Raw genomic sequence first — 16,115 nt, forward strand, 5'->3', positions numbered from 1 at the left:
TACCTGAAAGAGGTTGTTCTTTTACCAGAAACAGGTTGGTCTTTACCTGAAAGAGGTTGGCCTTTTACCTGAAACAGGTTGGTCTTTACCTGAAAGAGGTTGGCCTTTTACCTGAAACAGGTTGGTCTTTACCTGAAAGAGGTTGGCCTTTTACCTGAAACAGGTTGGTCTTTACCTGAAAGAGGTTGGCCTTTTACCTGAAAGAGGTTGGTCTTTACCTGAAAGAGGTTGGCCTTTTACCCAAAAGAGGTTGGTCTTTACCCGAAAGAGGTTGGTCTTTACCCAAAAGAGGTTGGTCTTTACCTGAAAGAGGTTGGTCTTTACCTGAAAGAGGTTGGCCTTTTACCTGAAACAGGTTGGTCTTTACCTGAAAGAGGTTGGCCTTTTACCTGAAACAGGTTGGTCTTTACCTGAAAGAGGTTGGCCTTTTACCTGAAACAGGTTGGTCTTTACCTGAAAGAGGTTGGCCTTTTACCTGAAAGAGGTTGGTCTTTACCTGAAAGAGGTTGGCCTTTTACCCAAAAGAGGTTGGTCTTTACCCGAAAGAGGTTGGTCTTTACCCAAAAGAGGTTGGTCTTTACCTGAAAGAGGTTGGTCTTTTACCTGAAAGAGGTTGGTCTTTACCCGAAAGAGGTTGGTATTTACCCGAAAGAGGTTGGTCTTTACCTGAAAGAGGTTGGCCTTTTACCCAAAAGAGGTTGGTCTTTACCCGAAAGAGGTTGGTCTTTACCCAAAAGAGGTTGGTCTTTTACCTGAAAGAGGTTGGTCTTTACCCGAAAGAGGTTGGTCTTTACCCAAAAGAGGTTGGTCTTTACCTGAAAGAGGTTGGTCTTTTACCTGAAAGAGGTTGGTCTTTACCTTAAAAAGGTTGGTCTTTACCTGAAAGAGGTTGGTCTTTACCTGAAAGAGGTTGGTCTTTTACCTGAAAGAGGTTGGTCTTTACCTGAAAGAGGTTGGTCTTTACCTGAAAGAGATTGGTCTTTTACCTGAAAGAGGTTGGTCTTTACCTGAAAGAGGTTGGTCTTTACCTGAAAGAGGTTGGTCTTTACCTGAAAGAGGTTGGTCTTTTACCTGAAAGAGATTGGTCTTTTACCTGAAAGAGGTTGGTCTTTACCTGAAAGAGGTTGGTCTTTTACCTGAAAGAGGTTGGTCTTTACCTGAAAGAGGTTGGTCTTTACCTGAAAGAGGTTGGTCTTTTACCTGAAAGAGGTTGGTCTTTACCTGAAAGAGGTTGGTCTTTACCTGAAAGAGATTGGTCTTTTACCTGAAAGAGGTTGGTCTTTACCTGAAAGAGGTTGGTCTTTACCTGAAAGAGGTTGGTCTTTTACCTGAAGAGGTTGGTCTTTACCTGAAAGAGGTTGGTCTTTACCTGAAAGAGGTTGGTCTTTACCTGAAAGAGGTTGGTCTTTTACCTGAAAGAGGTTGGTCTTTACCTGAAAGAGGTTGGTCTTTTACCTGAAAGAGGTTGGTCTTTTACCTGAAAGAGGTTGGTCTTTAGCCGAAAGAGGTTGGTCTTTACCCAAAAGAGGTTGGTCTTTACCTGAAAGAGGTTGGTCTTTTACCTGAAAGAGGTTGGTCTTTTACCTGAAAGAGGTTGGTCTTTAGCCGAAAGAGGTTGGTCTTTACCCAAAAGAGGTTGGTCTTTACCCAAAAGAGGTTGGTCTTTTACCTGAACGAGGTTGTTCTTTTACCTGAACGAGGTTGGTCTTTACCTGAAAGAGGTTGGTCTTTTACCTGAAAGAGGTTGGTCTTTTACCCAAAAGAGGTTGGTCTTTACCCGAAAGAGGTTGGTCTTTACCCAAAAGAGGTTGGTCTTTACCTGAAAGAGGTTGGTCTTTACCTGAGAGAGGTTGTTCTTTTACCTGAAAGAGGTTGGTATTTTACCTGAAAGAGGTTGGTATTTTACCTGAAAGAGGTTGGTCTTTACCTGAAAGAGGTTTGTCTTTACCTGAAAGAGGTTGGTCTTTACCTGAAAGAGGTTGTTATTTTACCTGAAAGAGGTTGGTCTTTACCTGAAAGAGGTTGGTCTTTACCTGAAAGAGGTTGTTCTTTTACCTGAAAGAGGTTGGTCTTTTACCTGAAAGAGGTTGTTCTTTACCTGAAAGAGGTTGTTATTTTACCTGAAAGAGGTTGTTCTTTACCTGAAAGAGGTTGGTCTTTACCTGAAAGAGGTTGGTCTTTACCTGAAAGAGGTTGGTCTTTACCTGAAAGAGGTTGGTCTTGCTGAAGAACATGAAGTTGATCCGGGACACACTGGCCTTGTCGGCCTCCGTCAGCGTCAGGTTGGAGAGCAGCGTGGCGGGCAGGGTCACCTGAGCCAGAGGGTTGACGCGCTCCGACTCAAAGTCAATCTGCAGGGAGACGCACGGGGAGGAGGGGAGATCAGTTCTGTGTTGTATAGGAAGGTATAATAACAATAATAATAATACTACTAATAATAATAACAATAACATTAACAATAATAATAATACAATAAATAATAATAATAATAGATGTAATAATAATAATAATAATAATAATAATAATAACAATAACAATAACAACAATAATACAATAAATAATAATAATAATGAAATTAATAATACTAATAATACTAATAATAATAATAAAGCCTTATTTTTTATTTGAGACACAGATATGGGTATTTTGGGGCTAGTCCGAATCCGCCACTGCTTCATGGGATGAAAACAACACAGCTTACGATTTGAATTGCATCGGGGAAGCTAGGCCTACATGTTGTCACATTTGTTTTTTCTTTTGTTTTTCTTTTATCGTCATGACATAATATGTCATGACGTCATGTTATTCTCACTGCACATATTATGTGCAGTGAGAATAAGCCTAGCCAATAGGACGAGACGGTTGTGCACACTCCTTTCTCGGAAACTACGCCGCTGTCCGTGGTTTTGAACAAATCGCTGATGTTCGGAGGTCTTTTTTCCGATTTTCCAGTGATCGCGATTGGACCATTGGCGTTTTCTAGAGCAAGGATGGTCCTCCTCGCCTTAGCTCGCTAGCATTGGCGCTATTGCTGTTAGCATCCAAAACCAGACCACCAGGTGGCACTCATTGTGTTAATAATTTAAAAAAATTGTATGGACATTTTTCAACATGGAAACGATTGACGATCATGTGATCATTGTGACAGGCCTAATCTCCTTTGGTCTTTAAACCTACAATCTCGGCTCTCCAGAAGTAAGTCCTTTGCCTGAGGGACTGAGAGGTTAAAGCAGATGCTGGGCCAATAGAAAACAGACGAGGAAGGCCTGTACACTGCAGCTCCCTTAAGTGCAATGTATTGGAACACCCACAAGCGGAGTGGAGTCTAAAGTATAAAGAGCATATTAGCCCTCAAACATCACTTGTGCAATGTGACAATACATTGCACTTCATTCTGGGCGGGAACCCCTCTTGGTGTTTTAAGCATTATGTTGTTTAGGGGCAGCGGTGGCCGAATGGTTTGCGGAGCGGTCTTGTTATCGGAAGGTCGCCAGTTCGAATCCCCGGACCGGCACGTTAAAATTACCACCGCTGAAGTGCCCTTGAGCAAGGCATTGAACCCCTACCATGAAATGTTCTATGAGCAGGGTCTGGCTGTAAACAAGCATCTCGAGCTTAGTCCATTCACCCTGGGTAAACAACGAACTTTGCTTCTTAGCGCGCCACCGAGTGGCGCGCTAAAACAACATATTTTCAGATGGGGGTCGGCAACCAAATACATATATAATTGTTGGGGTCCTTGACGTGAAAAAGGTTGACATAGAAACTTGGGTTTTTCCTGAAAAATGTCATGATTTATAGAAGACATTTGTATAGAATGGAACTTAGGTCCAAATGGGTTAAGGGGGAACCGGACGGTGGGGAACCGGACGGTGTGCAGAAGCTAACGTCCCATGATCCTATACTATACCTGGGGGTCGGTGGTATTAGGAGGGATGAAGGCGCTGAACGAGGTGCCGTTAAAAATGCTGGTGTTGAGGGCCAGCGCGCCCAGGGCCAGGTGCCGGGAGCTGATGGTGATCGACGGGCCCTCGAACACCATCTTCTGGATCAGCTCGTCCACGGTCTTAAGAGCTCTGAGGGAGGGAGGGAGAGAGAGAGATTTTTTATTTCAACCACCACTCATTTTTTCATGAGAAAGTTTGCTACTTGCACAAAAAAGTACGCCTCATACAGTATTATTTTAACCCATTTTGACCTGAGATCAGATTTTAAAAATGCCTGTTTGAAAATGACAGTTTTCTGAAAAAGCTATGTTTCTATGTCAGTCGTTCTTTGATTTTTCTAAAATAGCAGACCTACAAGCTCATAGCGCGCCACTCGGTGGCGCGCTATGAGCTTGTAGATCTGCTATTTTTCAATAGCTAAAGCATAACATAATGCATAATCCCGCCCAAAATGGGTTTTAACACATCATGCTCGGGACGCTGTGGGCGCTGGCGTCCTCTCCTCCGCGTCATCTGTGCCCCCACCCGAGGCGGGGTTTGGTGAAAGGGCCCTTTCTGTGTGGAGTTTGCAAGTTCTCCCCGTGCGTCCTCTAGGGTAGGTACCCTCACAAAAAAAAAACATGCAGTAATCCTGGTCTCTAAACTGCCAGCCGGGGCGCCTGATGGAGGGGAAAGGAACTGGTTGGAATAACGTGTTCCTTCCACGCGCTATACGTCCAACCAGGGAAACTCGGGCATGAAGGAAGCATGAGTTCAAGTCCAGGTTGGTGGAGGGTGTGTAGAGCCCAGGATCACATTAGATAATTGACACAGGGGTGAAAAATGGGTTACAAAATCGTGGGATAAAAATGTATTAAAAAAAAGTTCCCCATGTTTTTCATAGTATATATACAAGTAAGACGCACAAACGCGGGAAGCGAACGCAGCTCGTAAATTGCAATAACAACAATTAGAATAAATTACGTACTTTTTAAGGTTTTTTTTAAGTTAAGTTTTTTTAAATTAAATGTTTTGTGTTTCTTTTTTAGGTTTTCTTTTTTTAAGTTTTTTCTTTTTAAGTTTTTTTTTAAGTTAAGTTTTTTTTTAAGTTACGTTTTTTGTGTGTGTGTGCGTGCGTGCGTGTGTGTGTGTGTGTGTGCGTGCGTGCATGTATGTGTTTTTTTTTAAGTTAAGTTTTTTTTTAAGTTTTTCCTTTTTAAGTTTTTCCTTTTTAAGTTTTTCCTTTTTAAGTTACGTTTTTTTTAAGTTACGTTTTTTTTAAAGTTACGTTTTTTGTGTGTGTGTGCGTGCGTGCGTGCGTGCGTGCGTGCGTGCGTGCGTGCGTGCGTGTGTGTGTGTGCGTGCATGCATGTATGTGTGTGTTTTTGTGTGTGATACAGCTGCGCCCAAGGGTGGTGGGCGGGTGGTGTTACAGCATGACACACACACAGACACACAGACATGATCTGCTGGGTCTCATAGTAAATGCTCACTGCGTTCGCAATAAACAATACCCGTGCTCTAACTAAATGCTTGATGTCTGCTAAACAGTCACACCACTGCCCGCCTGCCCTCCATCCATTTTTTCTTGCAATCTACACTGTAAAAAATCTCCTGTTTTTTTTTGTAAAGTGCTCTCGAAAAGACCAACAAAATACTAAGTGTTCTGAATAAAGATGCTAATCTGTATGCATGGACATACTGTAGAGTGGGGAGAGAAAGAGGGAGGTAGTGAAAGAGAGTGACTTTCTTCATTGAGGTCATTACTCACTTGATGTTCTTTGCGTAAGCAATATGACACAATAGGAGCAAAGCACGCTCTCAAGAGAGACATATTTGTTGCTACTGCTTTTGTGCGAGCGCGGCTGGAGAGCTTAGTTTTAGTTGTTGTTTATTTTATAATAAAGCATCTCAAAGTTGGAGAGGAGAGGAGAGGAGAGGAGGAGAGGAGAGGAGAGGAGAGGAGAGGAGAGGAGAGGAGAGGAGAGGAGAGTCCTACGTCTCAGAGGCAGCGGCCAGCGCCGAGTCGGAGCTGGTCATGACGTTGGAGATGATGGTGACCACGGTGGTGGCAAGGCTGGCGTTGATCCTGGCCACGTTGACCAGCTCCTTGACCTTGGTCACCACTTTAGACACCTGGACGGAAGAGACAGAGACGGATATATGGATTCAACATAGGGCCCGCACGCACGCACGCACGCACGCACGCACGCACGCACGCACGCACGCACGCACGCACGCACGCACGCATACACAGTGGTGGGAAAAGTACTCAACTGTTTTACTTAAAAAAGTAAAAGTATCGATACTGCAATGTAGAACAAGGCCTCAAGGTGGCCTTACACTAGCCGATTTTTTTCAATCTGGAATCGGATAGCACCACACACTACAGGATAATCGGAGCGGGGCAGAGCAAATATCAAACATTCTTGATGTTGATCGGGCCGATCCCGATCGCGCTTTGAGCGGTCGGGCACCCCCCGAGCGTCAAAAATGCCCGATTATCGGCTAGTGTACGGCCACCTTAACTCACACCTTGGCCTCACTCACACGGTCGCAACAGATTACTGTATGCTTGTTGTATACAAAGGGTGTGACACAGCTTGCCCCAATGCATTTCCAATGGGAGTCACATGGTTTGACACAACATTTGTGTTGTATGAGGGGGAGGGGCGCAGTCGAAACACAGCCGAAAGCCATACAACAGCTTGTAGTCCAAAATGTGGACTACAAACCATGTGACATGACACTCACAACATTCATACAACAAGCATGCATCAATGTTTTAAAGGTCTGAGTGAGGCCCAAGGCCTCACTCAGACCTTTGGAAGTCACATGGTTTGATACAACATTTTGGACTACAAGCTGTTGTATGGCTTTCGGCTGTGTTTCGACTGCCCCCCTCCCCCTCATACAACACAAATGTTGTGTCAAACCACATTGGAAATTGTGACTCCCATTGGAAATGCATTGCGAGCTTGCATCAGCTATACATCTCATACAACAAGCATACATCAATCTGTTGCGACCGTGTGAGTCGCCCCCAACTCCGTTACAAGTAAGTCTGGAATTCAAAATGTACTTGAGGAAAAGTACTAAAAGTATTCGCATCACTACTTAAAGATGGAGTGCCACAATTTTTGTATTTTTCCAGTTTTTCATGTGTCTATGAGGTGACGGTATACTTCATTAGACACCCTGGAGTAATTTTTATGTGCAATGGTGTATTTACTTTGTATTTAGGGTTTCTTCCTGGAGGCTGAACCCTGTCAAAACGGGCCAATGAAATAAACAGTAATATAGTGACATCACATTATCAGCCCCTCCCCTAACCCCTCCCCCTTTATCATACAACTACAGCTGTGGGTGTGCAGGCTTCAGTTCAGGTGGACCACCACCCATCACCACCCACCAGGCAAACCAGGCATACTTAATGAACTGGTGGGCGTGTCCACATAAAAGCATGATTTTAACAAATACTGTACACTTTTTAGAAAAAAGTTCTTCCTCCTTATATTATAATAATAATACCTGATGATCTTGTTTTAGGGTGGAAAAAAAATCGTGGCACTCCATCGTTAAAGGTATATTCAGTGATTTCACTTCATTCAAATATCACTTCTTTTTTTGTTTTGTTGTGATAATCCTCCCTACTATAGAGTGTGCTGACCATATAAGGAGTGCCTCCCTGTCCCCAGTTAACCCCTGGGGGTCAAAAAACCTTAGGTTTCGTTTTTGGCTAGGTGGCCCAGCCTTCATCCAATCAGGATAGAGAGGGGCCTTCTGCCAATCATGATCGAGCGGGGGCGGGCCTTGGTGTGTGTGCTGTTGGCCTGTTGCGTGTCCCCCCACTGTAGTGTGTGCATGTGCACATCTTGTTACCGGGGCGGACCGGGGGGGGGGGGGGGGGGGGGTTCAAAATCACCCAAATCACTGAATGCTCCTTTAAAGCACCAAAGCAGAAAGTACTCATTATATGCAGAATGTGGCATTTCAAGTTTACAAATGCATAAACATTTTTGAAACGCATCGTGAGACACATTGTGAGCTTGTAGATTGGCTATTTTCAAATGGCCAAAATGTGTATAGGGCTGAAGTGGTTAATTTTTTTTAAATAAGTTTTCAAATAAACAGTAGCGGAGTAAACGCACAATATGTGGATCCGAGATGTCGTGGAGTAGAAGTAAAAGTATTGGAAAATGCTAATATCTCAAAACTGTATTGTTATTTGTCATGTGACTTGTCATGATTATGAATTGATTACCCAGGACCGAATGGAAACAAGACTGCAAGGACTTTTTTCAGTGATCCCTTTGGACATGTGTTTGACTGTACTGGACCCTATACTGATTACATTTCTGCCAATAAAGTATTCAATCAATTAATCAATAGCTATTCCCCACTGTATTTCACTGTACTATGGCTCCCCCTAATGACCGTTTTGTACCCTGCACGCTGGAGCAGAGGTAGTGCAATCTGTGCATGCTCACAACTGTGTGCCTCCGTGTTGACAACTTGACAGTTCACACTTTTAGTTTAGTACACGTGGAAATATGGAATATACAATTGGATCTGGGTGTCTTTCAGCAACACTAACTCAAAGGTAGGAAGCAACTTTTTTACTAATGTTTTGCCTTAGTCTGGGAGTGGAGTTGCACTGCATGCGCGCAGCATGCGCCGCCCACCAACGCTGTATTAAAATACCGTAACCTCGGAAATCTCACGGTATCAACACCGTGGCTGTTCCTGTCGCGGTATTACCGAAATTCGGTAAACCGCGGCATGCCTACAGTGCAAACACAAAACACATCCCTGCAAGAGTAGTCTCGCGTTACCAGACTGTTGCCTCTCACAATTTCCAAATGCTTCCGTCATACAGTCTGGAGCAACGGAAGAGCTGTCATGAGTCAAATTTAAAGTGTAGCCTCTTGCTCACCATCATTTACAGTCGCGCACATTTTATCCTAATATGAATATAAATCATCTAAGGATATATAGCTTGCTGCTTAGTAGAAATGGAATTTTTATATTTCCGTGAACGGAAGTGGCAGCTTCCTTACTCAGATTTCGGGAGGTGTACGTAGTTCCAGACTTTATATATAGCATTAAAGGACCACTTCACCACTTTTCAACATCTTCATATAATAGGTCCTCACTAATAATCATGAAAAAATGGTGCAATTTTTGTCTGTGTCTCATAGGAGGGCTGTGGGCAGTTCAGAAACCCGTCCACCAGTGACATCATCGATGGGGAATACAAGCTAATAGAAACTGCAGGCTTTCTAGTCCTGAAAAGTTGCAATGCGAAAATGGAAGCCATCGTTCTCACGATGATGAAAATCTAAACATTTGTGACCGGGTCTGGCAAATAGGCCCTCATCTCGACCAGAGTCATTTTTCAGTTTTTTACAGAGTATTAAAGTACAGAATGTAAGCTTTCATATGATGTATCATTCAATGAAATTGGAAAATATTTGAAGGAGATATGACCATTTTAAAATGATTGTGCCGTTTTAACCAAAGCTGAGAAAATCCCCATTGAATGTTCACAACATTCACAACATTCACAAAACAAGCCTACTTTGACTTATAAATGTATACATTTAATTTGCCCAAATCAATAATCTGTTGGAATGAAAACCTTCTTCAACATTCAAACTGTGTTAATATGAAAAAAACGAAAATCACACAAAAAAATTATTTTAGTTTATTTTAGATTTTCTGCCTTTTCATTATAGGCGAGATGAGGACCATTTTGCTAGACCTGGTCACAAATGTGCGTGCTGGAAACAGGAAGTGCTTTAGGGTTCTCACCTCATCATTGGACAACTCGTTGTTGGTGATGTCCGCAAGCTGAACCGCCACCTCGGCCGCATTCTCTGCACGCACGCACACGCACGCACACACACACGCACGTACAAACACACGCACACATACAGAGTTATACAAATAAGGATACGCTCAAAAGGATGAAGAATATGTCAATGCTGCAATCACACTAGTGTCAGGAATGACTTTTTCCTTCCATTCACGGAATGAAAATGGCAAATGGTATAAATCTCTTCTACAGTTGGAGGCCATCGATATTGTCCTTTTATTTTTGCTGAGGTTTGCGTGGTCTGCGCAAAAGGACAGTTAACCCATTTTGGGCGGGAACCCTTTTTGGTGTTTTAAACATTATGTTATAATTTAGCTATTGAAAAATAGCAGATCTACAAGCTCATAGTAGGTCTGCTATTTTTGAAAAATCGTGAAAATATTTATTTCAGAAAACTGGAGGATTTAGAGGTCAGGCCTAAATGGGTCAAATGATAAGGGACAATATCGGTGGCACCCAACTGTACGTCGTCGTCGTCGTCAGGCTGCTACTTTCTGGCTCACCCTTTGGCGCTCCGTCATACCCATTTGTGTTGGTAAACATTTGTGCTCTTACTGATGTTTCACTTCCATTCTAGGAGAACGGACTCTACCGTTGCGTAGAAGAAGCCGCGTTTGATCTGGTAAAATGGTGCCTTTATATAGTGCTTTTCATCCAAAGCGATTTACAGAAGACCACCCATTCACACGCCGATGGCGGAGGAAACCATGCGAGGCACCAACCTGCACATGGGGAGCAATCAGGGGTTCAGAGTCTTGCTCAAGGACACTTCGACACTAACTCTGGAGGAAGCTCCATGAACCTGCACATGGGGAGCAATCAGGGGTTCAGAGTCTTGCTCAACTCACTAACTCTGGGGGAGCTCCACAGGGATCAAACTGGGAATCCGGCCACTCTACCCCCCCGAGCCACTGCCGCCCCTGATGAAGCAGGGATTTGTGGAGATAGATAAATCAGAGGGAATCGTACAGTACTGATTGCTTGATGCTTCACCATGCTATTGGAGCTCTGAATAAGTTAAAGCCAGCTCAACCTTTTTCGTAACTTTTGTAACTTTGTCAGACACAGTGTGACGCGTGCGCGCGTGCCTGTCAGCGTACGTACGTACCTGCTGACACTTCAATAGTGTCGATGTCTGTGCAGTTCTTGAAGTCCGGAGACGACCAATAGGACGAGTAGTTCTGGCGACTGATCACACTACGAGAGAGAGAGAGAGAGAGAGAGAGAGAGAGAGAGAGAGAGACAGTGATATGGCATTGAGTTTTTACATTAGCCCCACAGCCATGATGTCATTTCTCAACAGAACATGTTGAGGGACTGCTAGCCTATTGAATGCACTTAACAATGAGAACTTTTACACTCAACAGACGTTTTAAGACGGTCCCTTAAAGCATCGCAGAGCGTGGATTAGCAAAGTGGTTTGTGGTTACGATGGAGGGCAGCTGTTGCACATTATTTCTGATTAGAAGTAACGCCCCCAAATGTATGGTCCGTGTGCCACGATGCGCGTCGTGTATACGGCTAAGTCCCTGTTGGAGTTATGCAGCGATGTAAAGCTCTGAATATTCAACAGCACTTCATACTGATGAAGACTTGAAACATGACCCTCCCAGCTGTGGCCAACTTTCAGCTCGTTAGTCTGCGGTGTCCTTTTAGAACCTCACTCCTATACAAGGCCACGCAAAGAAGGAATTAAGGCCATCTATATTCCTTCACCGTAGCTTTTAGTTGATTTTTTCGTTATTCCGTGTCGTTATTCTTCTCCTCGCTGGTTTTGCCTGATTAACTGCCTATTTTGCTATTATTTTAACCCAGTTTTGGGCGGGAACCCCTTTTGGTGTTTTAAGCATTATTATGCGGTGGTGTGCTATGAGCTTGTAGATCTGCTATTTTTTTTAAATGTCGGCGCAAATCATTGAATATATATAAATTCTTTCAGAGCAAACGGTTTTAACTCAAATCTTTGCTTTGGGGGGTCAAATACAGATAATTCTGGGGGTCCTTGACATGAAAACGGTTGAGCACCGCATGACATAGAAAGGTTTTTCAGAACACTGTCAGGATTTTGTCTGGACTCAAAGCTCCCAGTTAATCACAGACAACAGGTTTCTGTTTGCTAATTTTACTTGGAAGTTAAATTGGGCCCATGCAGCACATCTTGCTGGGCCCAAGGGGACCTTGGCATAAAGGTGCGACCGGAACGTGCACAATTTGTTTTGTTTGTTTTGTCAATGATTAATGTGGGGAATTATCCCCGCCGGCGTTTGGCACTCCCTCCGATGATAAAGAATAATAAGGCCTCCCGCAAATGAGATCCTCACGGGCACCTTGTCTTAGACCAGCGGTCCCCCAAACCTTTTTTTCCGTGCACGCACCACCCCGACACTAAGTTTCGTTGTTTTTGCCGAAAATGTTATATTTTTTTAAATATGTGACTAAATTTGACTGAGGGACTGTCATTGCATTTTTTTCATGTCATATGAAAGCAGGGAATCATAGCTTCAAATTGACATATTGGTTGTTCAGTTTAACCCACCAGTTTTTGGAGATATGGCTTATAGAGCGTCGCAGTCCCGCCCCCTACCCTGGACCAGGAAATGATTCTCCGTTCATTTTCCTCATAGACATTTCAGAAAGTATTTATTTAAAGACGTTTATGCCGCGGACAAAGCCAACTCGAGTCGTGACAAATCATGACAACAAACACAATTTTTTGGGCCGAACAAATAATTAGAAAGAAGAAATAAACGGCAGGTTACAACACTTTTTTTGTTGTTATTTGTTTGGTCCAAAATATTGTTTGTGTTGTCATGAGTTGTCACGACTCGAGTTGGCTTTGTCCGTGGCGTAACCGTCTTTAAATACATACTTTACATTACTCTATATACTCTATAGAGTAATGTCTTGCAGAGAAACAGCGAGTTGAGAAAACAGGCTTGAAAGGTTCACTTCTGTGGACTCTTAACATTACACCTATAGCTACACGTGTAAGCATTTATTTCATATTTACATGTCGATTTCAGCTCTGACACTTATTTCAGACTTGCTCGAGTATGTGAACTCATTTTGGTTAAAAACGTTTTTTCTCCTCTGGTGAAAAGCTGGAGTTTTGGGGGGATGGGGGTACAAAGGAGAGGAGAAGAGAGCAGAATAGAGTACCGAAGTCCTGACGTTATTCGTTCATCCCCTGGGTCACGGAAGTGATTTTTCTACAGAGAATAACATTGGTTCATCTTAGAATTGTGGTCCAAAAAATGAACAAATTCCGGCAATATTGTCAGGGAGGTGGCTCTGTATCGTTTACGATACTCATATAGTCTGTTTCTGGCAAAAAAATGATCAACTAGTCAACTAGTACCAACAAGGTCGACTAGTGGAACTAGTAAACTAGTCGACTAGTTGCTTAATGCCCTAGGGAGCTCCACAGGGTTCAAACTGGGAACCTTGCGGTTCCCATCCGGCCACTGCCGGCCTGTAACTCTCAGAGTCACAATACACACCGCAATTGGGGGCCAATTTGGAACACCCCTCAAGGTGTGCGTGTGTGCGTGTGTGTGTGTGTGTGTGTGTGTGTGTGCGTGTGTGTGTTACCAGGTCCTGCTGGCTGTGTGCTCCTTGTTGGGGAAACAGGGCAGGTATTGGGTGACAGTCGGTCTGGTCTCAGGCCAGCGGTAGTGCAGTTGGCTCTCCTCCGGACAGTGCTCTGCAGTGCACGCACGCACGCACACACACACACACGCACGCACGCACGCACGCACGCAACGCACGCACGCACGCACGCACGCACGCACGCACGCACGCACAAACGCACGCACGCACGCACGCACGCACGCACGCACGCACACACACACACACACACACACACACACACACACACACACACACACACACACACACACACACACACACACACACACACACACACACACACACACACACACACACACACACACACACACACACACACACACACACACACACAACCTTGTTAGAGGGGCAGGAGCTGGATTTTTTAAGGCTACTTTGGTGAAAATAGCTAAATTAGACCGATCACCACGCTCTTTTAAATCAAAGAAGCCTTTCACGCGACACGTCGTGAGCTTGTAGATCTGCTATTTTCAGAGCGCAACCAACCATAAAATGACTTTTCCTTTCGCTCTATACCGGATCTATCTTCTCCCCTATAGTCCCTCACTAACATTTTAGTCCAGTTTTTTTATTTGGCGACAAAATGTATTTAGTCTTATAGTCTTAAGTCATCATAGCTTAGTTTTAATTTAGTTTTGGTCAGTGGGGGGGAAAAAAAAGCTAGTCCGACGACGGACATGTTTCGTCGTGGTTCTAGTCGAAACGAACTCAACGGTGCTTTACAGGTGCAGAGGGAAAATAGCTGACGCGTTGTGAGCTTGTAGATCGGCAATTTTTAGCAAGTGTAAAAACAGTCATTACGACGGCATCAAGGCCCACCAAAATACATTTTAGTCGACTAAATCAACTGTAGATTCAGTCGACTAAAATTGTATGATATTTAGTCGACTAAAACGAGACTAACACTAACATTCCAGGTGACTAAAAGGTGACTGAAAGAAACTAAATTAAAACAATTCAAGAGACTATGGGCAGTATTATGCGTGTCTTAAGTGCCAGGTCTTATTACTTATAACTTAAGACCTGGAGGCGTGATCAATGCCATTTGGCTATTCTGAGTGGCCAAAAAGCATTGACCACGCCTCCAGGTCTTAAGTTAAGTAATAAGACCTGGTACTTAAGACACACATAATACTGCCCTATGACTAAAACTAAAATCAAAATGTGCTGCCAAAAACAACACTGCTGAAGTGTGCATGTGTTCATGTGTGTGTGTGTGTGTGTGTGTGTGTGTGTGTGTGTGTGTGTGTGTGTGTGTGTGTGTGTGTGTGTGTGTGTGTGTGTGTGTGTGTGTGTGTGTACGTCCCTGGGCCTTTTACCTATGGACCTGACGTCGATGGAGCTGTAGTGAATGAGCAGCCCCGCACTCATGGACGCCTCGCTATTGGACAGCCTGGACGACACGGCCGCCTCCCCCAAGCTCTCATTGGTGGTGAATCTGTCCACTAGCAGAGCCTGGCACGTATAGCTACGGAGGAGAGGAGAGGAGAGGAAGAGGGAGAGGGAGAGGAGAGGGGAGAGGAGAGGAGAGGAGAGGAGAGGAGAGGAGAGGAGAGGAGAGGAGAGGAGAGGAGAGGAGAGGAGAGGAGAGGAGAGGAGAGGAGAGGAGAGGAGAGGAGAGGAGAGAGTATGCGCATGCTTAAAGTGAATGGCACATCGAGTGGCAAATCGAGTGGCAAAGCAACAGGCAAAGTGAGTTTAACATCGTTTAATGTTGTTTAATGCAATCAGATATGACTTTTCTGTTTGGATGTATGGGCTGTCAAGGCCAGAAAGTATTTTTTTGCCACTCAGTAGGCGTTCCTGCATAACTTCCTGGTGTGATGATGATGTCACGCGCATACCCTCTATTGGTCAAATAGAATATTACATGTTGTCTCAGTAAGACCAGAGCCATAGAGTAAGACAGAGTAACGACATTGAGGGGGCAGAAAACGGAGCGCTCGAGCGCTGTTCATGCAGCCTGAACTGGGACAAGCTGGAAATACATTGTTTCCAACGAGGGCGGCAGATAAGAGGCAATGTGTAGGCATGTGTGCAACATGACAACTGTTTTAAAGTATTGTACAGTAACAACTAAAGTCTCTGTAATGTTTGTGTTGTACTATTACTAAAAAAAACTATCTAAAATAAAGGGATTTAAGTTCATTAACCCATTCTGTACGTACGGGAACCCCTTTTGGTGTTTTAAACATTATGTTGTAATTTAGCTATTGAAAAATAGAAGATCTACAAGCTCATAGCGCGCCACCGAGTGGCACGCTACGAGCTTGTAGGTCTGCTATTTTTGAAAAATCGTGAAAATATTTATTTCAGAAAACTGGAGGATTTAGAAGATTTTTTTTTAAATGTTGAGGTCAGGCCTAAATGGGTTAAAGCTGGGCTGTTGCCTGAGTCCAATGCATTTATGCCAACTTCCGGTCCAGGACTTGTCACTGTTTGCTATGCTCTTCGCCAATAGAAGCTAACGGAGCTGTCGTAAATCTGTCTTACTCTGCATTACGTGGCTCTGAGTAAGTCAGCCCTCCCCCTATCCACAAGGAGGAGCAGTGCACCAAAGCATTATGGGAATTGTATTCCAGGAAGGAAGTGAGCCCAGTGTCCAATAAGGGCCTTTCTCGGCCCCACCCCTCTCACATTGTTTATATTGTGTTTAGGATCCA

At 43.9% G+C, this 16,115-nt stretch overlaps 1 protein-coding gene across 1 annotated transcript in view; it reads right to left on the reverse strand.

Moving 5' to 3' along the window:
* adgrg6 (adhesion G protein-coupled receptor G6) overlaps nucleotides 1-16,115 on the reverse strand; it is a gene marked incomplete at its 5' end in the record, with an annotated part of 167,576 nt that overhangs the window by 49,292 nt on the left and 102,169 nt on the right. The window contains 7 exons of the mRNA XM_079526453.1: nucleotides 2,205-2,351; nucleotides 3,911-4,076; nucleotides 5,926-6,062; nucleotides 9,741-9,805; nucleotides 10,913-11,001; nucleotides 13,396-13,507; nucleotides 14,772-14,920. Of these exons, the coding sequence (XP_079382579.1) occupies nucleotides 2,205-2,351; nucleotides 3,911-4,076; nucleotides 5,926-6,062; nucleotides 9,741-9,805; nucleotides 10,913-11,001; nucleotides 13,396-13,507; nucleotides 14,772-14,920 (865 nt within the window). The remainder of the gene's footprint in view (nucleotides 1-2,204; nucleotides 2,352-3,910; nucleotides 4,077-5,925; nucleotides 6,063-9,740; nucleotides 9,806-10,912; nucleotides 11,002-13,395; nucleotides 13,508-14,771; nucleotides 14,921-16,115) is intronic.

Source organism: Electrona antarctica (genome assembly GCF_951216825.1).
Source record: "Electrona antarctica genome assembly, chromosome: 17".
NCBI classification, from domain to species: Eukaryota; Metazoa; Chordata; class Actinopteri; order Myctophiformes; family Myctophidae; genus Electrona; species Electrona antarctica.